Genomic DNA, 27,322 nt, shown 5'->3' with positions numbered 1-27,322 from the left:
GTTTACCGGTAACCTCTCTAAATATACTACCGCCTACTTCTACAGCGCACTCAGTAATGATATCTCTGAAATTATTGTTAATTGCTTCTAGGGTAATGTCGCCATCCTCGGTTAAAACTGAATATCTATTCTGTAGAGAGATCCTGAACTCTTCTGCCCTCCCCCTCAAAGCTAATTCGTTGATAGGGTTTCTTTCTTACTAATTACTAGATTTAGGCTAATTCGGGTGCCTCACCATACAGTGGTCACTGCATCGCACTTTCCCGATTACCTCTACATCTTGCATAATGGCGGGGGTTCAACAGAGTATGAAGGCAATTTCATTTTTAGTCTCTCCGTTAGAACTTTTCCATGTCCATTTCCGATTCTTCCGTTTGCTGAAGAAGATATTCATGATTCTTAACTTATTACGTTCTGCAAACTCAACTAGTAACTCGTCCTGTTATTCCTAGAACCAATGCCATAGTCACCTACTGACTTGTCTCCTGCCTGCTTTTTCCCTACCTTGGCACTGAAGTCGCCCATTAGTACTGTATACTGCGTCCTTACTTTTTGAATTGCCGATTCTACATCTTCGTAGAAGCCTTCAACTATCTGGTCATCATAACTACATGTGGGTGCATAGGCCTGTACAGCCTTCAGTTTATACCGCTTATTAAGCCTAATCGCGCTGCCTGCCACCCTCTCATTAAAACTATATAATTCATCTATATTACCCGCTTAATGCTTATTGACAAGGAAACCTACTCCTAGTTCTCGCCTCCCCGGTAAACCTCGATAACACAGTACATGCCCATCACTCAGTACAGTATATGCCTCATTCGGCCTCCTAACCTCACTAAGCCCTATGAGATCCCATTTCATACCCTCTAGTTCCACTAACAGCACTGCTAAGCTAGCTTCACTAGCTAGGGTTCTAGCGTTAAACGTTGCCAGGGTGAATTTCCAATGGTGGCCTGTCCAGAGGAGCCAGGAATTGTTAGCACCCCTTTCTGCGTCACAAGTGTGACCGCCGCAGAGGTTAGTTGTTCCGTAGCCGCTGGTGACTGAGGGCCGGTGTTTTATGGAACTAATCATGAGAGGTTGCGGCGATTACTGCACCAGGGTGGGCAACTCCTGTTCTGATGAGGGAGTGTGTTGCCGGAGGTATTCACCGGCATCAAGTCGCACCCCAAGCCTGTTTATGCAATTCTATCGACATGCGGATGTTTTTTTTTATCCGGTGGAAAATGGCGCGGCACCGGGATTCGAACCCCGGTCCTCTTGCATGCGAGGCGGATGTTCTACCGTTACGCCACAGCTGCCAAGCCATACTGGGCAGCAGTACGTTTTTCTTCGTGAGCTCTTAGCAATCTAGGGCTCCATGCAACCCTTGCCCCTCAAGGGCAAGCCTGGTTCCTGCAAATGAGCTGTCGTGTTTTGGTCTGAAATGTATAGCAATGTCTAGGCGAACGTAATAGCACGTTTAAAGAGTGGCATTTCGGTGTACATGTTTTGAGTTTAAACAACAGAGCCTTTTGTTCTTCCCTCCTCTACTAGCACACCACCGGTGTGTGTCGAAACGCGTGTTAGTCGAAGCGAGCTGTTTTATCGCTGCACTGTTCAAAGCCCTGTGTTTGAGGGCAATCCTCAGCATATGTCATGTGCACTCTGAGCGACGAAACATGAGTGCCTTTGGCAGGTCCCCCTGATAATTATAAAGGCTTCCAGGTGGGACTTCAGCTTTGCTGAAATTGTCGAGATAAAGTTTGTTCGTGAGAGTAGGCATAGCATTTCGGGCTATAAACGCTGGGGTGAGGTCTTTACGCGACTCCGTTAGGGCTCCCTTGTCAGCAGAAAACCCAGCCTGGTGCACCTGTCAGAAAATCCACGTCACAACAGACGCATGCGTGGATGTTCGTAATGAATATAACGACAATAATTTATACATTTAAGGCCGCACCTGCCTCGATCGAACTATTCTTTGATATAAGTGCCCTTGTTGGGATACATATTAGCCTACTTTAGTCGGGCCGCGCCGTAAAGGTGTAGTGTTTAATGTATTTGACTTTTGTTTCTATGGATGCGGGATGGAATCCCGGCCGTGACGGTTGCTTTTCGTTTGAGTCAACATTCAAGGCACCGGTGTGCTGCGCGATGTCACCGCAGGTTAAAGAACCCCTGATGGTAGAAATTTGCGAAACTTGCCGGCGTGGCGTCTCATCCCCTCACTCAATTTGGGACGTTAAACCCTATATACCAAACTGGGCCATATCTTAGTCAGGATTGGAAGACACTATGTCTCGATCGCATCTAGTTACACCGACTTGGCTTAGGTACGAGACAAAGTAATATGTGTTGATTATTTTACTAATTGAAGCTAAGTAATGTGGACCACAAACAGCTGCGTGTGGAGAGAGATTTTTGAGGGTGCTGTTTACAAGATCACGCCTTGCCCCGCAGCGAGCGGAGCATGACCCACAATTGCGGCCAACGTCTCGCTGCCCCGGTAGTCTGCAGCTCCCTCCCGAAGCCGATATGTTACTTCAGGCTCCAGTATGCTCTCAATTAAACTCCAATACACAGTGCGCTACTGTCAAGTTTTCAAGTAATTTTAACTGTTGAAATTTCAGTGCTAAAATTCTTTCTGTTGAGCGAACTGATACAGGCCCTGGAGGTTGTTATAAAAAGAGATAGTCGTCCTATATAGTCCTACCCAATATTATCTAATAACTAAGATTTTTTCATTCTCTTATAACTATATTATTTGGGTCATTTTTGTTATTTAGAAATTGTAGAAAATTATGAGTCACCCCAATATGCATATTTAGATTTACAAGAACTTAATTGTGCGGAGAACTGCAGTGCTCATACCCTCCGCTCTCTAGGCGCGCAACTGGCTCCGCACGGCAGCTGAGCGGCGAGTATAAACGCTCAGCGGCAGCAGCATCGTGTCCATCATCCGCTAAAGCCCCTTCATCCGCCCAAATATAATTTGTAGTCATCAGCACAAAGTCTGGTCGCGACCTACAATCGTGTAAGTGTAGCACCCATGCGAAATAATTTTTCTTTGTGATAATAGCGAGGTTGCTTTTGAAAGACGTTTTCCGGCCTCTCTGTTCTGGAATTTATGCATCGATTTCAAACAACACTGTCAAATACATACTGTGGCCGCCGTCATAAAACATTTATTGCTCCAGGGGCGCTCAGGAGCTCACAGGAAATGTTTAATACAGTCACCGTGCATATTGGCATGCAAACTAGGTGCATTATCTTGCACTCTATAGAATGGCATACAGTACCTAATTAGGCGCTCAGTATGCGCTAGAAACATTTCTCCTTCAATTCACTTGCACAGGTCATGCACTCGGGAGAACGATGAACGATAGACAAGACATCGAGATTGGGATCACATGCCTTAGGCAGTTCACTACATAAGACGAACATACAGCAACTCCCACTGAAGGTGATTATTACCTCACAATAACTTTAGATAAGCGAGCAAAACTTAACTGCGCGTGCAGGGTAATTTCCGTATTATTCCTTTATTGTTCTGAAGGTATCGCCCGAGCTCCGGAAAATCGCTTGTTTCATCAACCTTAGAACTTCATGCATGGAGCCTCATATCGAAATAATACTGCACGTATATGCACTGCGCGATTTACCAGAAACGCATTCGTCTCTCTTCTGCAGAACACCAGCGTACAGGCCGCCGTCCGGATGGTGGCGAACGTTAACTACACATGCCCACTTGGTCTCTGCCGCGAAGGCGTCTGCGAAAGCAGCGGTCTTCAGTTAGGCTGCTGGAACACTGATCCCTCTCAGCTGCCAAGTAAAGATGCCTTGATGAAAGAAGCTCAAGAAGAGGCTGAAGCTACTGAGGCTGCCGCGGCTGCTGCAAAATCAGTGGCTCTTAGGCTTACGGCAGCTACATAACTGCAGCATGGGGGATTACAAAGTTTACTTCCTTTATAAAATTTATTGACTTCACAATGAACACTTTCTGTGCGTTTCTAATATGGCTAATCAAAGATTGGATTTACTTCAAACTAATGTTGGCAAAAATGTCCTGGCACCAAAGTAAACTTAAGGGACGCGTGATTGTATTTCAACTGTTTCTTGGCCTTTTACACTAAGTATTGTTAGCAGTGAGAAGGGGATCCACTACCGCAAATTCATGGCATATTTCAGATGACTAGATTGCATGTCAGCAAAGAAATAATCTTATTGTGCAGCCAAGCACTCCAATAAATTTTCAGCGTAAAATACGTAAGCATGGTGTCTGTGTTATGATCTGAGTCTAAGGAGGTCTATATAATTATATCGCGACCTCGGTGCTATTTACGAACAGCAGTACATAACACTGCGATTTCAGGGTGGTTACTCCCACTTCTTACGTAAACAAAAATATTGCGGCGCTTGCAGTGGGGCAAAAAGCGTTCGAAATTATTGATTTCTTTGTTATTTTTTACCGATCACTAGAGTAATGCTTGCTTATAAGAAATTTACTAAAATAATAGGTATGTATCATTGGAGGCCGGGTAATTAAATGCACGAATAGCGACTGAGACAGATCGGGATTGTGAAGTACTGAGTCAATAACGTGTACGTTCATAAATTAGGACAACATAAAAAAAATTATCTCAATGAAAGCTTGTCATTTTGTAATATTATGAGCAGCAGGCAGTCACCGGATAAAAGCGGCGTGAAATAAAATATCGGCGTACGCGAAAAACTTGGATAGCAGCACTGCTTTCTGAATACACTTATTTCAATATGACATATTCTGTTCACAGGGATTTTAAAACAAGGACGCGTAATTTTTTCTGCCTAATTCATCGACCGTACTCAGGTGTTGCGCACCAAATTAGATTTCATCGAGTCGGAAATGTCACTACCAAAATTATCTCGCTATAGAAGGCATGTTTGGCCTTCCAAAAATAGAACAATAAGACCGAATAAAACCGACTGGTACATTTATCTAATACAGTGCTCATCACTTGAAATTAATTGTGTGCGCACTGCGAAAAAATGTCAACTGCTATGCTTAGCACCGCCAGGAAGCACTACCAAAAATTAATGCATTATCAGAACACGAGGAAATCGCCAATAAGAACTCATTTGTGAAAGACAATTAGTACAGCACATTCCTATACAAGAAAGGCTACTAGCTTAATGAATCACTCTGCATCAATTAAGAGATACTATTTTTGGTATATGAAGTTGACCCCCCCTTTAGAAAAAGGTGCGGATTGAACAAAACAGTAGCAAAAATAAGTGGCGTATATAGGAGATACGCGCACCGTATGAAGGCATATTCATAGCCGCAGATATTTGGCACACAATATATGGCGCATGTTTCTGACAGCCGCTTTTATATAAATAGCAAAGGCATGGAAGTAGCACTGGTGACGCAAGGGAATAAGAAAAACCGCTGCACTCACATGCACTGATGCAGTCTGTGACATTCGTGTTGCGCACTAAATTTAAATGCTGATATCAAGTATAAATTACAGCATCCCTTTGCATCCCTTTCGGGAAGTGAACATGCCATGCTGTGAAGATGGGTTTTCACACCGAATATTGTTGAACACAGCTTTTCGGCCATATATAATAATGCAACAGCGTATATTGGGAGCCGATGTAGGCCTCAAATGTGTTGCCGACAAAAACCTCTATGCGTTCCACTTCATAGCGATGCAAGCAGCCGTTATTGGACGGCCCACATTCACCCGCTTTGCCAAATGTGTGCGTCCCGCCAATGGTCCTACTTCGGAGAGAGATACCCTTAATCCGTAACCTTTAGGCAGCTACCGCATGATATTTCACAAAATTTTCATATGATCATTGTAGTTAAATCACTGATGGCATTAATGGGTGCGCCATGCAAAAGCCGTGGGTGAGGATCAATGTGGTGATTCACAACCATTTGACATTGACCTAGCAAGCTGTTCGGTGTACAGTGCTTCCTTAGATGTGTACCTAGACTGGTTCGAAGGCCAGAACCCGGCAACGTGCACACGCTTTCTTCGTCCTCTTTTTTCTACTTCTTCTACCACTTATTTCTTGGAATTATTCAAAACGGTAAATTCTGAAATTTAGGCTAACTGTTCATTAAGTTATGTATCTGATAAGACCACTTTTGGAAACTAATTTGCACAGAATATGTAAGTTTCGCAATTGCGTGGCCAGCACATAAGTGCTGCTCCTCAAAGTGATATTGTTTCAATGCAACTAGAATTTCAATAGGCATTGCTAGTTTTTCCTCTACGTTTAGTTAGCAAGGTGCGCTTATTAAAAAGAAAGTTTACTCTATGGCACCAACAGCTCTGCACAGCAGAGTGTAAATGCTTGGTCATTAGTGTTCGCTGCGCCGCATACAAGTAAATGTTAATCATTGCAGGAATAAAAAAGGAAATGATAAATTTGCCCTTTTACCTTTTCTGATAGTAGGTTTCGAAATCTACTTCTCCAACAGACGTGGTGCTTATTTGACGAATGTAGTCCGTGTGGGTCGTAATATATGATGCTTTTCAAAGGTTATGCTTAAATGTTTCGAGTTCATGTGCTTGTCAAGAACATTAGATTTGATGGATAACCGATCGTCTATGCTGATGTTTTGCTCTGAATAGAAAGTATTTAGTTTTAGACACGTTTCATGTACGCTTGATTGATCTTAGCGATAAAGACACCTCTTGCCGTTTCCATTTGCCCTGATAGCGCAGACCAAAATATATTTATCCCAGTAACTAATATTATACTTTTGGTGTAAAGCTAACATTCCTATTATGTATAACAGGAACCTGAAACGCACCCTTGAGACGGTACACCAGTGATAAAATTTCTAGAAGGATTTGCATCATTGACTTTATTTAGCTGGAGCTGGTTTAATAGGTAGGATGATCGAACTTTGAGGTAGTAGGTGCATATTAATGTCGAACTACAGTCTAACATCAAAACACGCACAACGGATACAATACAACACGTGGCTAAATTAACGAGTGATCTTTATTCAAAGTCACAGGAATATAAAAGCGAAAGTAAGAGAGAGCGAGGGCGGTACCATGAGACACAGTCATGACGAAATAGAAGACAACGCTATTGAATAAAAGAAAAAAAAAACATAACAAGAAAACTAGTGAACGCTGGTTTTTTAAAGCGCCTACTGAAAGGAACATAAAAAGCTAAAACCAAAGCCTGATGAAACGTCGATAAACAGCGGCGACGGAATAAAAAACAAATGGAAATAATGCCTCTGAAAACTTATGCAACCGTCCGAGAAAGTTTATCGCCTTTTAGATGAACCACAAGACACTTCCCACATTCACTGACTAGGTAGCTTTTAAATAGTTCCAAATGAATACCTCTTATCCCGAATGGGCTCTATTATAATAGGCGAAAGCCTTTATAGGTTCATCTTCCTCTGTCCGCAGAAAGTGTCACACTCAAACGGCTATTCAAATGAAGGCGTGGTGTGTATAATCTTGAAGAAAAAAAAATCATCCTTCACCGGGAACCGAACTCTTAACCCTCCGATAACCAGTCGGGCGCGTTAACCGTCTAAGCCAGGCGTGGCATTTTTTTCTTCATTGATGGATTTTTTTCATTGATGGATGAGTGGCTGAGATGGATTTTGACAGCAGCTACACGCCTGTACAGTCACGCCGCCTGAAAAGGAAGCTGCGCCGAACATCAATAATGAGTGAGACATCAAAGAAGAATGCTGAAAGGCAAGGGATCTTTTCCGTGGCCTTCGTACCAACAACGGCAACGGCGAATCAGAATGTTATAAACAGACAGCACCTGACCCAGTTTTTCGACCAGCTGGTTACCGGTGAAGTTGACGAAGTCAGAATTAATCCCTGGAAGAATGTCCTGACCGTGGATGTCAAATCTCAGGCTACAGTGGACAGGCTGAAAGGAATTGGAGCGCTTGGCAACATGCCGGTCCGTTCCTTTCTTGTACACGGGAAAAAGACTACTGCGGGTGTAATAGCCGACGTTGACCCCGAGATAAGTGAAAGCGATCTCTGTACGCTGATCAAATCTACGTGGCGCTCGTTCATCGTTTCGGCCGCTCAAAGAGCGTTAAATTAGTCTTTGAAACTGAATCCCTCCCGTCCCACGTTAAAGTGTGCTGTGTGAGACATTCAGTTCGTATGTGCGTTCCAAGACCCGTTCAGTGCCACAAATGCCACAAGATTGGACATGTGAGTGCCGTTTTTCGAAACGAGGTATCCTGCCGTCGATGCGGCGGTACGCATCCTCATTACACATGCCAGACGGAGACTATCAAGTGTGCGAACTGCTCGGGTGCCCATGAAGCAACGGCTAAGGACTGTCCTAAAATTAGGAACGAAAGACGTATACTAAAGATCTATTCGTCGTAGCAAACACCGTTCCCGACGCCGACACAAGGAATCGGAAGGCAAGCCTAGCCTGGATATGTCAACTTGAGAGTTGTCAGCTGAGGTGCACAACAGATTGAGTCTAATTCTGTTAAGAATACGCTTGCTGTAATGTCACAGGCAATGTCACAGGCCCAGGATCAGACAGAAGCTGTTGTATTACCTGCCGCCTCTTATGTTGAGTGGCCTGCACTACCATCCAAGGCCATCGCCAGGCCTCATCCCAGTTTGGTTGTCACACGTGATGAAAATTCCGACAACCTCGACAGCCAGCAGGTGAAAGAAATGCTGAAACAGCTGGTTCGTTCAATGCGGGTGCTGCTCTCCAGCATCAACACGCAAACAGCAAAGTTTGCTGTTGAGTTTTTGGATGCATTTCAGCCGCTCTTGGCGGCATTGCAATAATTCACAATGGCGCAACAAACTAACGCCACCTCTGTGACGATGCACTTGCGCCGCAGTGTAGTGATGCATGGAATGCCCGACGCCTGCGTGGTCGGCTGAGTGACTTCCGACAGCGGGTACAGAATAACCGCTTTCCCATGATTGTGATCTGTGAGCCCAACATGCTGGCTGCTTTCCGCCTTTCTGGATATGTTCTGCTGTGGTCTCGAGAAGCAGACGAACCAAGCAAAGTGCTGGTGTGTGTACGCCAAGACATTGCGCACGTCCGCCATGCTCTGCAACCCCACAGCAGGAACCACTACATTTGTTAGACATTAACCCTGAAAAAACGAGTATGTTCTGTAATTGGCGCCTATATTCCAGCGAGAGATGGCTTGGACAAGTCATATCTATTTTCAACAATCCAGTGCTGTACAGCTCCTCGTATTATTGCGGGGGACTTTAATGCTCACCACGCTCAGTGGGGTAGTGCCATAATGAGCAATCGAGGAAGAGACCTAGCAGACTTTATGCATACGGAAGATCTCGTCAATATAGACGACGGCTCACCGACGTTTCTACGCGGAACAACCTACAGCAGCTGCTTGGATGTGGCGTTTGTTTCCAGAAGCCTCCATCCCTCTGTTTCTTGGTGTAGTGATGTGGAAACACAGGGGAGTGATCACATACCAACGTACGTATGCATCAAGTGGTTTGCACCTGCCACGTCACCTCGTGTGCAATACACAGCCTTTAGGGCATCGGTGGAGCTTTCCAGCGTGGACCTCCGGTCACCATCTCAAATAGAGGGCCTCATTACTTCCTCTCTAAGTGAGAACACTCGCTATGTTTGTGTGCCGATGTCAGTGTCCAGCATCGACGTGGAATTCGAGCGACTTTCCGCGATCCGTCGGCGAGCTGAAAGGAAGTACAGAAGAACGAAATCCGCGCAAGATCTCGCACTTTCTCGCAAAGCTAAACGACACGTTCTACGCCACCTGGAGAGGTTAGGACGACAACGTTGGAGACAGTTCTGCTCATCACTGGGTCCGCGTAAGCCCTGTCGCGTATCTGGCATGTTGCGTGAAGCTTGCGCACACCTCCACGAGAAAGGCACTCTTTTCGTGCCCTGGCCCTTTATCAAAGCCGCAATGAAGTTGACGTAGCTGAAGATTTTTGTAAAATGGTTGTGGGCACAAACCAGGCACAGTTACCAATTTCAGAGATTTTCGCGCCACCTTCGCCGAATGATCAATACGACGTGCCCTTTACAATAGTTGAATTAGACGCCCCTCTTGCTTCTTGTCGGCATTCATCTGCACCTTGTTCTGACGGAATTACTTATACAACCTTATCAAACCTAGGTATGGATAGCAGAACTGCACTACTTAATTACTTCAATGATATATGGGCTTCTAGTACTGTTCCTGAACACTGGAAGATTAGCCGCCTGGTTGCTTTTTTGAAGCCTGGAAAGCCTCCTCTTGAACTTACCTCATACCGGCCAGTTGCCCTAGCAAGCTGTGTTGGAAATGTTATGGAGCGAATGGTGCTTGCAAGACTGGAGTGGTATTTAGAGTGTAATGATCTTTATCCGAATATGATGACTGGATTTCGTCGCTGACACTCTTCCATTGATAGCGTCATCGACTTTGTGGCGACAGTAGAACACGAAAAGCGTCACCGTCGACTAGTAGTTGCTGTCTTTTTAGATATAAAGGGAGCTTACGACAACATCCTACATGATGCTATTCTTGAGGCACTTGACGACATGGGAGTTGGTGGCCGGTTGTACTTGTGGATTGTAAGCTATCTCAGTGGCCGCTCTGTTTACATGACTACGCCTGAAGGAGGTACTACCTGCTTTCAGGTCGGTCATGGAGTTCCACAGGGACAAGTCCTCAGCCCAACTTTATTTACCGTTGCGCTAATTGGCCTGGTGAGTGAACTGCCAGCTAACATCCACATAAGTGCATATGCTGACGACATCTGCATCTGGGCCTCTGGTTCGACGCGCCCAAAACTATGTGCGAGATTGCAACGAGCTGTGTCATCGACATCGATGTAGTTACGGCGTCAAGGTTTATACTTAGCGGCAGAAAAGTGTGCAGTGATTGCCTTTACGGGGAAATGTGTCAGTCGCTACCCGATTACCCTTCATGGAGTCGTAATACCATACGTCTCCAGGCACAGACTCTTGGGAGTAATTATTGACCACCGACTACCCCTGTCGAAACATGTTACTATGGTGAAGAAAAGGGTAATTAATTTTTGCCATGTGCTTCGTTACATAGCTGGCATCAAATGGGGTCCAACTGAGCGCTCCTTAACCCGGCTTTATGAGACTCTGTTTGTTGGCTACATCCGGTACAGTCTTCCGGTACTCTCTACTATGAGCATTTCATGCTTGCGGACTTTAGACAGCGTACAATCGCAGGCACTGAAAATATGCCTTGGACTGCCTAGATGCACCTCTAACAAAGCTACAATTTAAGAGGCGCATGCTCGCCCAATATCCATATACTTGTCACACGAACCACTTCGTGTAAATTTACGAGCACTTACAAGAGACAGTTTTCACCCACTCAGCAAGATTCTGGATGAATGGCCGGACTGCAGTTTTACAAGTGCACTCCGCTGCCATCCGTCGCAAGTACCGACAGGATATGCCCTCTCATATCGTCCCGCCCAACCACCTTGGACGATGGATAAACCTTTGGCGCACCTTCGTGTTCCGGGAATACTAAAGAAATCAGTGGTACCAATTAGCGGACTCAAACAACTTACTCTGGCGCACATCTGGTCAGAATATCCTCATATTCACCTATACACCGATGGATCTGTGTCAGCACAGGCATCCGCTACAGCTGTGGTCATACTAACTCAGAAAACGACTCTGAATTTCCTTTTGGGACATACCAATACGTCAACCGCTGCTGAACGTGTAGCCATTCGGGAAGCTATTCGCTACATATGTGGGGAACCACCTCAAAAATGGTGTATATTCACGGACTCAAAAACGGCATTACAAATTTTGGAAAACTTCTTACGCCACACTGCCTATCAGTCCCTGGCACTAAACATTATGGAGCTCCTCACATCTGCCCAGCTGCAAGGCCACAGGATAATGTTTCAATGGATCCCTCCCCTCTGCGGCTCCATGGGAATGAACAGGCCGATGTTGAAGCGAAAAGCGCACTCATCAATTGCCTCCAAACAGGTGTGCCTTTTTCAAGAGTTGACACGACGTGTCTTCTTACGAGTTGTATGAATAATGCTACAGCAGCTTACTGGGCCCAGCCAGACGCCCGACACTATCGTCTAAGAAGGCTCAATCAAACATTAAAATTTTATGTTCCGCGTGATATTCCGCGTCATCAGGCATGTTTACTACATAGACTTCGTTTAAACGTGACTTTCACGCACAAGTACTTACATTTAATTGGACAGATGAACTCGTCGGAATGTTCAACCTCTGGCATCCCAGAGACTGTGGACCATATATTATTGGTGTGCCCAGCGTATGCGCGCGGCAGAGGTGTGCTAGCGGCTTCCTTGAAGCGTTTAGACAAGCGGCCTCTGTCGGAGAACTGCTGCTGGGCGCTTGGCAGGACAAGGGGAAATGTGTCCAGGCAGTTCGTGCTCCTTGCCGTTTTTTTGTGCGCCAGCGGACTTGTTTCGCGCTTGTAAAACAAGCTGCTGTGTCTGTATATGTATTTCATATGCATTCTCCCACATCATCACCCATCATTATCGTTTTTCTTCTCTTCCCCATCCCCAGTGTAGAGTACCAGGCCAGATTTAAATTATTCCTGCCAATCTCTCTCCCTTTCCTTTCTATCTATCTATCTCTCTCCCTTTCCTATCTATCTATCTATCTATCTATCTATCTATCTATCTATCTATCTATCTATCTATCTATCTATCTATCTATCTACCTATCTATCTACCTATCCATCTACCTATCCATCTACCTATCTATCTACCTATCCATCTACCTATCCATCTACCTATCCATCTACCTATCCATCTACCTATCCATCTACCTATCCATCTACCTATCCATCTACCTATCCATCTACCTATCCATCTATCTATCCATCTATCTATCCATATATCTATCCATATATCTATCCATCTATCCATCTGCCTATCTATCTATCTATCTATCTATCTATCTATCTATCTATCTATCTATCTATCTATCTATCTATCTATCTATCTATCTATCTATCTATCTATCTATCTATCTATCTATCTATCTATCTAATCTATCTATCTATCTATCTATCTATCTATCTATCTATCTATCTATCTATCTATCTATCTATCTATCTATCTATCTATCTATCTATCTATCTATCTATCTATCTATCTATCTATCTATCTATCTATCTATCTATCTATCTATCTATCTATCTATCTATCTATCTATCTATCTATCTATCTATCTATCTATCTATCTATCTATCTATCTATCTATCTATCTATCTATCTATCTATCTATCTATCTATCTATCTGTCCCAGAACGCCGAGTCGCGCACGTGAGATACTTATCTTAGTTCTCTTTGTCTAGCTCCTGCAGTCTTCATCGCAAAACGGCGTGACAAAAGGGGTGCGCTCGTGGTGACGTCATGGCAAAGCAGTTTAATGGAGACAGCCACCGTGATATAATGGCGTGTCTTAGCAAGAATGTGCTTTATGGGAGAGGGCAGTGGCACAATGACGTCATGGATAACAAATGATGGCGCAGTGATAAAAACCTAGAACGTTCGCCCTTTCCGGAGCTCTCGGCTTGCGTCGGAATGCCACTTCTATGTCTAAGTGTCTATGAGAACGCTGCGTGATAGGAGCGGCGCCTTACCAGCCTATATCACCTTCTTATTGCCTGTCAAACCGTATCCATCACTATAAGGCCGTCTACGTCCCCACCGCAAGAACTAGCGCTCATTGTCGATCTCTTTTCGTCACGGCATCCCGGGGCTGAAATGAGCGACCCCAGTCGCGGTGCATCATATCAACAGGAACGCTATCAAGACCATTCCTCTTTAACTGTCATGCCCATCCCTCATGTGATGCGCCTAACCAGGGGCCTCTGTTGTATCACATAAATAGGTAAACTTGAATGTGCCCTGAAACCAACAAGCTACAAGAGATGCCGCAGGACAGGAGTGAACATGTACTGTCCTATGCGACACTTTCAGGAGAAATTATGACAGATGCTGTTCCTTTCCTTCTCTGTAAACCAATTTGTAGTGTATCTTTATCGCATCGTCATGACACTGCATTTCCTGAGCCTTAACTTATCAGCCACGAAAGTAGCGGTGGGCGTATCACTTGCTTTTCATGCTTTAAAAACGGCTGTGCATCAATAAAGATTGTTCAGTTCCACCCTGGCGTCCGACTGAGTTACATCAGCTGGCGACGAGGCGGCGACTGTGACGGCCGGAATGGCTGTCTGCAGGATCGGCAAGTACCGTCTCGGCACGAGCGCGTCATGGGACGAGTACGTCAAGCGCCTGGAATTGTTCTTAGAAGCAAACCAGATAACGAAAGAAGAGCAGAAAAGGGAACTTCTCAGTTGTTACGGCGAAGAAGCGTACGGGCTCATCGTAACTTTGGTGAAGCTATCAAGACCGACAATAGCACCTTACGACGAAATTAGGACAGCGGTTCGCAAGCACCTGCATCCAAGGCTTTCAGAGCTGCACTCAAGATTTTTGTTCTATAGAAGAAAGCAGGCTGCCGAGGAATTGGTTGCGGACTACGTCACGGCGCTGCGAAAGCTAGCCGAATACTGCGGGTTCAGCCATAGAGAAAGAGACTGATAAGGAGCGGACACTCCCATTGAGCGTAGCGCACCAAACGGCCGGCGGCAACTACTTCCAGCATTGAAAGGCGCGGGATTTGAATGCTTTTATGCGCTGTTACCCCGTGCGCCATTACCCCCTGTTTACGGGGTGGTGGATGCGCTTTACCGGCGCCAATTTCCGATTCCGTTTGCAAACGCGCGCATTTTAAATGATAGCATGCGCTGCGCCCTGCCCCGCCCTTTTGGCTCATTTTAGATTTCTGTGGTCCGCTATTATTATTTCTCAGCATGCATAACATGAAACAGATTCCAAGAGCTCTAAACTGGCCGTCAACGCAGTTGCGCCACAGCCATTGCAAAACAGTATTGCAGAAAAAGATGACAGGTGCATTTAGAGAACATTTGTTTTTGTGCATATAAAACACAAGAGATGCAACACATGTAGCCGGAGACAATGACAAAACTTGATACACATTAGGCGATGTGCACAGTACAGAAAAATAAAAAGGTGCAAGGGGAGAAACATCTACTAGCAAAGTTTTGCCGGCAGGAAACATTACCACAAAAAGGCAATGTTCACATCCATCATTATCTGCATTTCTACAGGCGCTCAACAGAACACCAATGCGCAACCTCGTCCCAAGTTAACAAATTATTAGCTTGCACAGTGCTTCTGCCTTTAGATCCACATCCCCTCCCTGCCCCTTAACTTTGTGGCTTGACAATCCACACCTGCCCTAACTGTCAAAAGTAATCTTTAGGCATTTGGCATCGAATCGATAAAATACAGGAGTCTTCTGAGACCTCCACATTGCTTTACTCTGTGGCTGCAGCCGAAGGGTTAAATAAGTGAACTTATGCTTGACATTTCAGTTACGCCTGATTGATTACAGGGAATGAGTAGCACTTTGAGAGATCGGCAACCCCCGGATGTGCAGTGGCACCTCCAGGGTGGGCCACAACCCACCGCTACTACCCCACCCCATCTCCACCCCTCCCTACCTCTACCCCTCACTCCATTCCCAACATCGAAATGTCGATCTCGTCAAAATGCTAGTCAGTGCAAGTGCTGAAGTGTCCATCATACGCTCACTTGTTTAACGCTGCGGCCGACAAAAACCACGGCTAACAACAATCCGCAACTCTCGGACAGTAGTCGTGAAATCAGCAGTCATCTGAAGCAATCCTCCCCAAGACCGCACACCACTTCAATCCGCTTCCCCTCCCTCCCCTCATTCCCCATGAGCTGCATATTCACTTCTGCATTTAAATCCACATCCCCTCCCTGCCCCTTAACTATGTGGCCTGACAATCCACTCCTGTCCTAACTCAAAACAATCTTTAGGCATTTGGCATCCAATCGATAAAATACACAACTCTTCTGAGACCGCCACATTGCATTACTGTGTGGCTGGAGCCGAAGGGTTAAATAAGTGAACATATATACTTTACATTTCAGTTACTCCTGATTGATTAGAGGGAATGAGTAGCACTTTGAGAGATCGACAAGCCCCTGGAGATGCAGTGGCACCTCCAGAGTAGGCCACCAACCACCGCAACCACCGCACCCCACCTCCAACCCTCCCCACCTCTACCCCTCCCTCCACTTCCAACATCAAAATGTCGATCTCGTCAAAATGCTACTCAGTGTAAGTACTGAAGTGTCCATCATACACTCACTTGTTTAACGCTGCGGGCGACAAAAGCCACGGCTAACAACATTCCGCAACTCTCGGACTGTGCTCGTGACATCAGCAGTGACCTGAAACAATCCTTCCAATGATCGCACACTGCACTTAAATCCGCTTCCCCTCCATCTTCCTCATTCCCCATGAGCTGCACTTTGCACTTCTGCATTTAAATCCACGTCCCCTTCCTGCCCCTTAACTTTGTGGCCTGACAATCCGCTCCTATCCTAAATCAAAACAATCTTTAGGCATTTCGCATCCAATCGAATAAATACAGCAGTCTTCCGAGACCGCCAGATTGCTTTACTGTGTGGCTGCAGCCAAAGGGTTAAATAAGTGAACGTTTATACTTTACATTTCAGTTACTACTGATGATTACAGGGAATGAGTAGCACTTTCAGATCGACAAGCCCCGGAGATACAGTGGCACCTCTAGAGTGGGCCACCACCCACAGCAACCACCCCACCCCACCTGCACCCACTCCCAACATCGAAATGTCGATCTCATCAAAATTCTACTCAGTGCAAGTACTGAAGTGTCCATCATACGCTTTGTGTTTAACGCTGCGGCCAACGAAAGCCACGGCTAACAACATTCCGACTGTGCTCGTGACATCAGCAGTGACCAGAAGCAATGCTTCGCAAGATCGCACACAGCACTTAAATCCGCTTCCTCTCCCTACCCCTCATTTCCCTTGAGCTGCACTTTGCATTTCTGCATTTAAATTCACATCCCCTCCCTGCCCTTCAGTCTGTGACCTGACATTCCACTCGTGCCCTAATTCTCAAAATAATCTTTAGGCATTAGGCAATCGATAAAATACATCAGTCTTCTGAGACCGCCACATTGCTTTACTCTGCGGCTGCAGCCGAAGGGTTAAATAAGTGAACGTATAAACTTGAAATTTCAGTTACTCTCGATTGATTACAGGGAATGAGTAGCACTTTGAGAGATCGACAAGCCCCGGAGATACAGTGACACCTCCAAGGTTGGCCACCATCTACAGCAACCACATCACCCCTCCCCCACCACCGAAATGATCATCAACATCATCATCATCAGCCTGACTTTACCCACTGAAGGGCAAAGGCCTCTCCCATATTTCTCTGCTTAACCGGGTTCTGTGCTAGCTGCACCCACTTGACCCCTGAGAACTTCTTACTCTCATCCGCCCACCCAACTTTCTGCCGCCCCCTGCTACGCTTTCCTTCCCTTGGAATCAAGTTTGTTACCCTAAGCGACCATCGGATCTCCTCTCTTCGCACTACATGTCCTGCTCATGTCCATTTCTTCTTCTTAATTTGCTATAGAATGTTGGTAACTTGACTTATTTCTCTCACCCAATCTGCACGCTTCCTATCTCTTAATGTTACCCCTACCATTTTTCGTTCCATAGTCCTCTGGGTTGTCCTCAAGTTAAGTAGAACTTTCTTGGTCAGCCTCCACGTTTCCGCGCCATAGGTGAGCACAGGTAAGATGCAACTGTTATATACTTTCCTTTTCAGCGATACCGGTAAGCTGCTAGTCATAATCTGCGAGTGCTTGCCAAATGCGCTCCATCCCAATCTTATTCTTCTTGTTATTTCCTTTTCATGGCCCGGATCTGCGGTTTCTACCTGTCCTAAGTAGACATATTCGCCTACTACTTCCGGTACTTTGCTACCTAATGTAAACTGCTGTTCCTTCCCGAGGCTGTTGAACATTACCTTAGTCTTCTGCATATTGATTTTCAAGCCTACCTTTCTACTTTTCCTGTCTAGGTCATTAATCATTATTTGCAGTTCATCTCCCGAGTTGCTTAGCAAGGCAATGTCATCAGCATATCGCAGATTACTGAGGTTATTCTCCATCTACCCTTATCCCTAACTGCTCCCATTCCAAGTCTCTGAATACTTCCTCTAAGCAAGCTGTGAATAGTACTGGGGAGATTTTGTCTCCTTGCCTAACACCTTTCTTTATGGGAATTTTGTTACTTTCTTTATGCAGAACTATGGTTGCTGTGCAGCCACTGTAGATATCTTCCAGCACTTTCACGTACGGCTCGTCTACCCCCTGATTTCGCAATGCCTGCATCACCGCCGAGGTTTCAACTTAGTCAAATGCTTTTTATTAATCAATGAATGCTGTGTATAATGACTGGTTATATTCCGAGCATTTTTCGATCACCTGATTGATGGTATGGATATGATCGATAGTAGAGTGCCGTTTCCGAAACCCTGCTTGATCCTTTGCTTGACTGAAGTCTAAGGTTTTCCTGATTCTATTAGCGATTACCTTACTAAATACCTTATATGTAACAGACAGCAAGCTTATTGGTCTGTAATTTTTAAGGTCTTTAGAGTCCCTTTCTTATGAATGAGGATAATGTTTGGATTCTCCCATGGTTCCGGTACCGTCAATGACACCAAGCACTGTGTATACAGGATGGCCAGTTTTTCTAGCACGATATCCCCCCCCCCCCCCCCGTTCTTGAGCAAATCTGTAGTTATCTGATCCTCTCCAGCTGATTTCCCCCTTTTCATAGTTTTTAATGCTTTCTTGACCTCGTCCTTCGTCACTGGTGGAACGTCTGACTGCTTTTTCCTTCCGCCTTTCTCAGTATGGTCCTGACTACTTTGGCTACTGTAGAGATTTGTATAGAACTCCCCGGCTACTTTGACCATCTTATCAATATTCGTGATGATGTTGCCCGCCTTGTCCCTTATCGCATACATCTGGCTTTTGCCTATGAAAAATTTCTTCTTTACCTCTTTAAGGCTTCCCCCGTTCTTTACTGCCTGCTCAATTTTCTCCATGGTATACTTCCTTATATCGGCCACCTTGCGCTTATTGATTAGCTTTGATATCTCGGCCAATTCGATCCGGTCTGTTGGATTGGAAGCTGTCATACTCTGGCGTTTCTTAATCAAATCTTTCGTCTCCTTAGCCAGCTTACCGGTATCCTCTCTAACTATGCTACCGCCTACTGCTACCGCGCACTCTGTAATATCTCTGAAATAATGGTGTCGTCAAAATGCTACTCAGTGCAAGTACTGAAGTGTCCATGATACGCTCACTTTTTTAACTTTGCGGCCGACGAAAGCCACGGCTAACATCATTCCGCAACTCGCGGACTCTGCTTGTGACAACAGCAGGCACCTGAAGCAATTCTCCTTAAGCTCGCACATTGCATCTAAATCCGGCTTTTCTTCCCTCCCCCTCAATCCCCGTGAGCTTTGGCATAATGCACTAATAGCTTGAAATGAGAAAATTGCCCTTTATATTTATCCAGCTGCACACCAGAAACGGATGACTGAAAGCGAACTTTGTCTAAATTTCTGTTTACAAACCTAACTAGCCAGCATCAACGAATTTTGCAATACATTTGCACAAACTTCTGCTTGCACTCAGTCGAACAAAAATCTAAACCACCAACACATTGCAGATGTTGCAAATTGCAGCACACCCTTGCAAGGTGTGCAGAGTCCTCTACCAAGGAAAGGAAATGGTGCTCAAGTTCTAGCACAAAAGCAAAAGCACCCGATGATGGTACAGTTAAATTGCCAAAAACCTTGCCTGACACATGATATGCTTTTAACATCATAAAGTCTTGGTGCGAATTGTATTCCTCTTTCAACAACCTAGAGCAGATGCAATTCTTTGCATATTCAGTCACAAAATATTTGACAGGGTAGCCAGCTACGTAATACACAACAGAATCATCAATAATGTGAGAGTCTTAATCCGCAGCAAGGTCTGAAATGTGTTGAAAACGCGGAGATTCATCAGCAGGGGCGTGCCTAACATTGTCAACTAGAGACGGCCTGCTAGCACAGAATGGCGAAAAGTTCAGATGTGCCATCCTCAACATTGCATAGTTGAGGAAGTTTGAACAGTTTTTCAATTGATATATGCTTTAAGCCTGAAATAAACTGATTAACATTTGGATCTACATTGCAGCCTTGCTTCTGCCTGATACGTCCAAACATGTTCTCTAGTGGATCCTGTTACAGCCGCCGAGTCAACAAGTAAAGGAAGTTGTAATTTACAGAAAGATCATCCCACAGCAACAGAACAGCTAGTATGCTTATCTTCCAGCTGAACGCAGCTTGGTGACTGGGGCCTGCCAACAAATTTCCAAGCTTTCATCCACGTAAGCTTATCTCTCAGAAACAATCAAATCCGGATTACTCTTTTTAAGGGCATGCCGATACTTCTGTGCAGTTTTTTGCGGGGCTTGAATTATTCAGCGCGTCAAAAAGCTTATCCATTCGATCACAAAACTGAGCTGTTGCCGCTGCTGCTGCAGGAAGCTCTTTAGCATATATCAGTGCCATAATTGCAACACTTGCAGAGGCAATTAGGGCTTTCGCTGCTCTGCTAACCTTCATGTTTGAAAACGGCTTTTGATAGATGTGCCGTTCAGTCAGCTTTGGGGCCAAACGTAAGAGCAGTTCTTGTGAAGATTTGTACAGACGCTCAATATATGACCAGTCCACAAGTTCACTACCAATTACTAGGTTGTGTGCTTGCAGATTGTTGCGAGTTGTTTTTATAAGGTGCGGCACAACAAAAATGAAATATATCCGCTCACCATATATTTAAAAAAAAAGGACTGTTAATAGTTAAGCCAAGCTGATGGCTAAAGCTAACATTTCACACTCCCTGATCACATACCACTGCTTTCAAAGAGAATTTAGCAATTTCTGAAAGTTTGTCAATAAGTGACACTATCAAATTATGCATCACAGGGGCTGGTGTTGTGTGCCCGATGGTAAATGCTGCCGACTGAACCCACTTCTTACAAATGCCGGCCACGAGGAAAACTAATGCTCTGTCAGCAATTGTTGATGAACGCACATGTCCATCATCCACCAAACCATGAACTATATCCTGGATCACATCATAAGACGAGTTTTTTTTTAAAGCTAACTCATCAATGATCAGAGTGCATGCCCTATCTCGCTTAATCCAAGCCTGTGTGCTCGCAGATAGTGACTCGACTCCAGGAATGATGCCTGGCTTCATGTTAACATTAGCTAGCCAAAGTCTAACGGAACAGTAGGTTGATAAATTGAAAATAGGCGCCAAAAACCTATAAACCCGCGGTCTACTGAAATTAAGATGCAATGCAAACTTTTTGAGCCACAGAGGGAACCGTTTCCCTTTTCCTATCGGTTTTGATCGTATGTGCGCGTAACAAATTGAACGCCTTATCAGTAACGAGTGCGTGAATGACCTCTAGTGCCTTAATAATTGATGGAGGAATTCTGTTTTGCTGCTTGCGTAACCTTGAAATTGTCATGTGGCAACTCTTGACTTTTGCCTGCAGCCTTTATATAGTTGCTGCGGTCCTAGCCTTTGCATGTTGCAGCCCATCGGTGCCTCTTGAGGCCATTGGAGGATCGTTGCCAAGAACTGCAATAGAAGGATAATTAGTGAATTTATAACATGGATCTTAACAAGGCCTACTTAAGGTGTACCAGCAAACATTGCTTGCTACATATGCTACCAAATACATTGCCTACTTTTTCACAAACATGATGCATTCGTCATGATTCATGCATACAATTAGCATGAAGTTCCTGGATTCATATGTTACTTTTAGTGTTACAACGAAGCGCATGTCTTCGATGTTATGATTCAAGACCCGGTTTCTTGTGAATGCAAGAACAGGCGTTCGCTTGCGAATTTATCACACATTACTGTGCCAGAAGGCACATTTCATTTTTCCCTTGAAACTACTGCGCATGACATAGAAGCCATAACATGCTAGAAAATGATTATTTCATATTACTTGCCTAAATTAATCGACATGGCGAGGTAAAGAAATGAGAAATTTATATTTCATGATTATAACGCAATCTCGAACTCCAGTTATCCAAGCAGAGGGTATACCAAGAAAATGAGAACACCATGCCAAAGCAACAACCGCAGAGTGTGATTTTATTAAAATAGGCTCCACCATGCGTTCACCAGTCGAGTATAGCAAAAGCCATACCTCCGAAACTTCTGCGTGTGTGTGCAGCGCCCCATACAGCAATACCTGCAGCCGTAACCGCGTTTCTACATACCCCGTCCTGCACCCGTCAGTTGTACTTTTCTTTCCTTGCTGCACTCAATTATGTGAGCGACTTGTTGCTTAACAACCAGTACCGTGGGTACCTCAACACAACCGCCTTCCTCTCACTATGAACAAAGGCCATTGTAAAGCCGGCTTCAAGCAAGTTATGAGCCTAGCCTTAATAGTTTGGGAAGAAAAATACATTAACGAATTGTATAGTGCACAGTGTCACATTTGGGGCATTGTTAGTTACATAATCACGACTCCCATGGAATTCAGGCGTTTGCTATGAACCGGAAAATTTAAAATGTTGCACTGAATAGAGAGAAAAACAATGGTTTCTAGTTGTAAAAAAATATACATAACATAACAAATTACACACATTGCATGTTACAGCTTCGTTTGTGTGTTCACTTTTCATTGCAGTGCAGCCAAGGGTTGAAAACTTTGGGTGCGGCACGGCGATGGCTCAATGGTTAGGGCGGTCTATTGCAGACTCCAAGGATGCGAATAGGATCTGTGCGGCGACGGTAGTGTTGTGATGCACAAGTTATGATCTTATCACAGAGCAATTATCATAGGCATTAATTTTAATCAGTTCATGAATTAAAGGATCGCGAAACTTGTTACACTGTCCATCGTTCCTTTGAGTAAATTGATAGCTACTATGGAGAGGAAATGCTAGCAACAACTGAACAATACTAATGAAAATGGAATTAGGCAGTAAGAAATGAATCAAACACTAACCGGCACATTCCCCTTTTTTAGAGCTCCCACCCCGTTCAGGGCAAACTGGAATACTGATGCTTGGGGGAAGGCCACATCGATCAGTCGTCGCATCTGCCACGCTTCGGCTGTAGTCCATGGGCTCATGCAGCGCTGTTGGAAAAGGAAAGAATATGATGCAGAAAGTAGCAATGACATGTAAGGCTGCTGCACTGCAGCAAACATCTCTGCATGTAGGCGCGTACTGAAACTTGGTGAGCAGCAGTTATCGTCCAGAACAGGAAAGCTATCATTCGAAAAACTGCTACAAAAACTACTCTTGCAACATACAGGTCAGGTAATGCAGGCGAACCAAATCTATCTGAAACTGCATTTCTACAACGAGTGAAATAAGAACCACTAAACTAACAATGTTCCAATGAGGCAAGCACTTACCAGCACATTCCCCTTCTTGAGAGCTCCCACCCCGTTCAGGGCAGGAACTGTAAGGCCACTGTACTGCGACACACATATCTGCATGTGAGTGCGTACTGAAGTTTGGAGAGCAGCAATTGGGATCTAGAGTAACGACACTAACGTTTAAACGATTTCAAGACAACAAGAAAGGTCGCAGAAAATGAAGCCTTATTAAAACTTTGTTAACTGCATTACCGCTGTGAGTAACCTAACCATAAAGCCACTACGGTGACAAATCAATCTTCAATATGAGTGCACTGATCATATGGGTACACAACTGCGAATGCAGGACCTCCTACTTGGCTAACAGTGTGTAAAGGCTCAGAAAACGGAGTATATTACTGACCTTGACCAAAAAACCCCGAGGCCAGTAGTTTCAAGATTTGTTATAAGAAAACATGCGAAATTGACTTGATGAACGGTCCACCATATAGCATGTTATGTTGTCCCCATGACTTTCTACAATATACAACATATGCTCCAATAGACTCACCTTGTATACCTGGGGACACAGTAGGCACAGCCATTTTAGTGAGTTGGGTATGCCCAGGATCCATGAAATCGTTTGTTGTGAAATGTTCGTTACATATTCTGTAGCCATTGTTCAGGGAGCTGACAGACTTCCCCAAAAGGTCACGTCTTCCACTCTAGGAGATCTACGCTGTCGACCTGCGCATACATGTTTAAGGTACTGTATCACTATATTGTTTAGTATGTAAACTTTATTTGCTTGACCATAGCAATAACCCTGTCCCCAAGTGGTTCACAGCAACGTTGACTGGAATAAGTGCACCCGGAAATGCGCCTGAAAATGCAGCATGCATTGCGGCCTGGCAGTGTTTCTTGACAAATATGTAAATTATGTGTGTAAAAGTAATCCAAAATGCAGTTAATAAAATAATTATTGTTATTGTGCGTGTCCCCATAGCCTGTGTTCTGTGGGATGTTAAACCAAATAATGCAACCAGCCTTGGTATGGTGCAATATTTCACGCGAAATTCGAGGCACAGTGAAATCATTCACTAATAATCATATCACTGAAGCTACACCAAAACATTTCATGCCTAAGGACATTGCTGACGTAAACTATTGCATAACTGGAAAAATACTGGATTATCTGTACATGAATTAGGACAAATGGCAAGCTGAAAAAAAAAGTTCCACAAACCTGTTGTCCTGTGATATGAGGAAGAAAATTGCTCCAGGCCTCTTGCGCGCGGTGCTCCTGTTGTTCCACCACGACACACAGCAGCAGTTGCCGTTTCGTGGCACCACCTAAAAATTACCATTAAGAGCATTTGTCATTCACCAGGTACCGCTTCTGTGCAAACAGCCACAATGTACGAAACCAGCTAAATAATTAAATTGAAATCAGGGAAAATCAATACGGTTTACCGAACCTCGCCTGCTGAACATTGTTGCCCCACATACAATACATACTGAAAGACGAAGTGAGGGCAAAACTACTTGTAATTTACAATCATTCCTCCATTCCCCTACATTATTCTCTGCTTTCCGAAAACATCACGGACAGCCAACTACAAATGCAGTTAGAAAAAACTATCTCGTATCCAGCTAACTACAACACGAACTATCAGCAAAACGTCCCGTATCTGAGGAACTGAACAAATGCACGGGAAAACAGCTACGAGTTTAGTTTATTCCCGCAACTTTTAAATATGCACTTCTCTTGTCAATGCCATTTACAATGGCAATTTACACGAGCGCAGATGACGGTGTCTTCGACAAACAGGCATTGTTCATTTTTACCTGTCCGTGCGTCACTTTCTAAGGTAAGCATAATAAATACGGTATCGTACTCAGTACGCGACATTCTTTTCCGACGCGCACACACCGAAAACACTCTTTTCCGATACGCACGCACATTTAAAATTTGACATTCCTGCGCAACAAGTATTTAGGAACTAACTTGTTCTGCAGGTGAGCTACAAAAAAACGTCACGTACCGCATACCTGCAATTTAAAATTACTCGAAACAAACCGCGGTCACGATTCGACTATTGGGCGCACCAATAGGCGTGTCGAGTTTAGTTAAGCTAAACTGCCTTCAACGTAACGCAGCGCAATAGAAAATTCAGCATGGCCGCATTTTGGCGCAACGGTGTGCCTTGGTGTCTCCACATGCCATTTTGTCAAGCGTGACGAGCTAAACTGTTTGAAATGAAGCTGTTTACCGGGAACACTACATATTACACCTCGCCGTGGTTGAACCGCCAGAGTTACGGCGTAACGAACTGCGCCTGAACAGCCGGCGCGCCTGTTCACGAGCTGCGAAACTTACTGGCACCGGCCGGCATGGTCAGCGTAAACTGCTTGAAATGCAGCGTAGTTAAGCGCAAAACGTTGCTCATCTTGCCGTCGTTCCAAACCGCTGTCATTCCGCGCAGCAGCCCACGAGAGGGCTGTGCCGCACAAGTGCGGCGAGGCACGAGGACACAACCGCTCCCTTCGACAACTTCTTGTCGTCTACTTCGGCGGGCTACCACTGCAGCGAGTGCCGTCGCGCGCGCGTCCGCGCATGCGCACGTTGATGCCGCCATCCATCAATCGGCGGCAGCGCAAAAAGTCGCGCGTCATTTCCTGGGGCCAGTTTTCGCCGAGTGTCCGCTCTTTACCAATCTCTTTCTCTATGGTTCAGCGACAGGCAACTCCCACTGGACATCATGATGCGGGATCTTTTCGTATGTGGTCTCCAAAACGAAGGAGTTCAGCGGCGACTACTCGCAGAAAGCGCCCTTACATTTACAGTTACATACGACTTGGCCACAACCGCAGAAGCAACAGCCAAGCAACAGCAAGGCATACGGAAGCGAGGCCGAGGCGACACAGCGGACAACCAGGTTGTGATGCAACGATACAACCCGCCCGAAGCAAAAATTCACAAGAGAGAGCAGAAATTGCTACCGGTGCAGCGGTAAGTGCGTTCCTTATTTATGCTGTTTCAGAATAGCGACATGCTTCAAGTGCAAAAACGTTGGTCACATAGAGAAGGCTTGTTGTTTAAAAAGACTAACATAGTGAGGCCCAGAAGACCAGACACCAGGAAAAAAAGGGCAAATAAGAGCAAGGGCGTTTACGAAATGGGTGCATTATTTCCTGGTGCAAGTGACTGGAACAGAATAAAAAGTTCATGGCTCAAGTTTTATTGAAGGGCATGGAGGTTGATTTCGGTGCGGTGTGCTCAATTGTGAGTGAAGACGCATATAGAGCAATCGAAGGATACGGACGTAAACTTGGACGGAAAGATTCCGGAACAACAATCGTAACATGGTCCAAAAAGGCGTTACCTCTTTCGGGTCGTGCAACAGTCTTTGTGCAATTCGACGGCCGGAAGGCAAAACTACCTTTGCTGGTAGTAAAGAAGCAAGGCAACCACCTTATTGGACAAAACTAGTTTACTCCGTTAGGCATTTGATTGCGAGGAATCCAACAGATGAATGTGGAAGATGTGCCTTCACGATTTTTTATGGTGTTTCGCAGGGAACTTCCTGGCTTCAACGGACCCCCAATTCATATGTAACTGAAATACGACGCCCAGCCGATGTTTCTCAAAAGTCGACTAGTGTCACTGTCATTCAAGGACGCCGTGGTCGAAGGAAATTGATCGGTTGGTGCCACAAGGCATTTGGGAACCCGTCGAAAGTGGGCTACACCACTGGTTGTGGTGTAGTTTATGAGTTTATGCGGTGCCTATCGAAGCACAGTAAACAAGGCTCTAAAAACAACGGGTAACCACTGCTCACTAAAATGGAAAAGCTGACTGCTTTGAGTTCAAGAAAGTGGTTTACTATGATAGATCTAGC

General features: G+C 44.9%; 1 protein-coding gene and 1 pseudogene across 1 annotated transcript; one reads left to right on the top strand and one right to left on the bottom strand.

The window, feature by feature from the left end:
• Positions 1 to 14,222: 14,222 nt before the first annotated feature.
• On the top strand, positions 14,223 to 27,039 carry LOC146193478 (uncharacterized). The gene is made up of 3 exons (XM_084600561.1): positions 14,223 to 14,575; positions 26,158 to 26,433; positions 27,000 to 27,039. Exons 1-3 carry the CDS (start codon positions 14,223 to 14,225, stop codon positions 27,037 to 27,039), a joined length of 669 nt encoding a protein of 222 aa, XP_084456687.1.
• LOC146193479 (uncharacterized) lies at positions 20,805 to 24,025 on the bottom strand (annotated as a pseudogene).
• Positions 27,040 to 27,322: the final 283 nt, after the last annotated feature.

This window comes from Amblyomma maculatum, chromosome 4 (genome assembly GCF_055883805.1).
Source record: "Amblyomma maculatum isolate TAMU_Amacu chromosome 4, ASM5588380v1, whole genome shotgun sequence".
Classification (NCBI taxonomy): domain Eukaryota; kingdom Metazoa; phylum Arthropoda; class Arachnida; order Ixodida; family Ixodidae; genus Amblyomma; species Amblyomma maculatum.
Note: the sequence above shows the minus strand (reverse complement) of the source record. Positions and strands in the feature narration are given on the sequence as shown.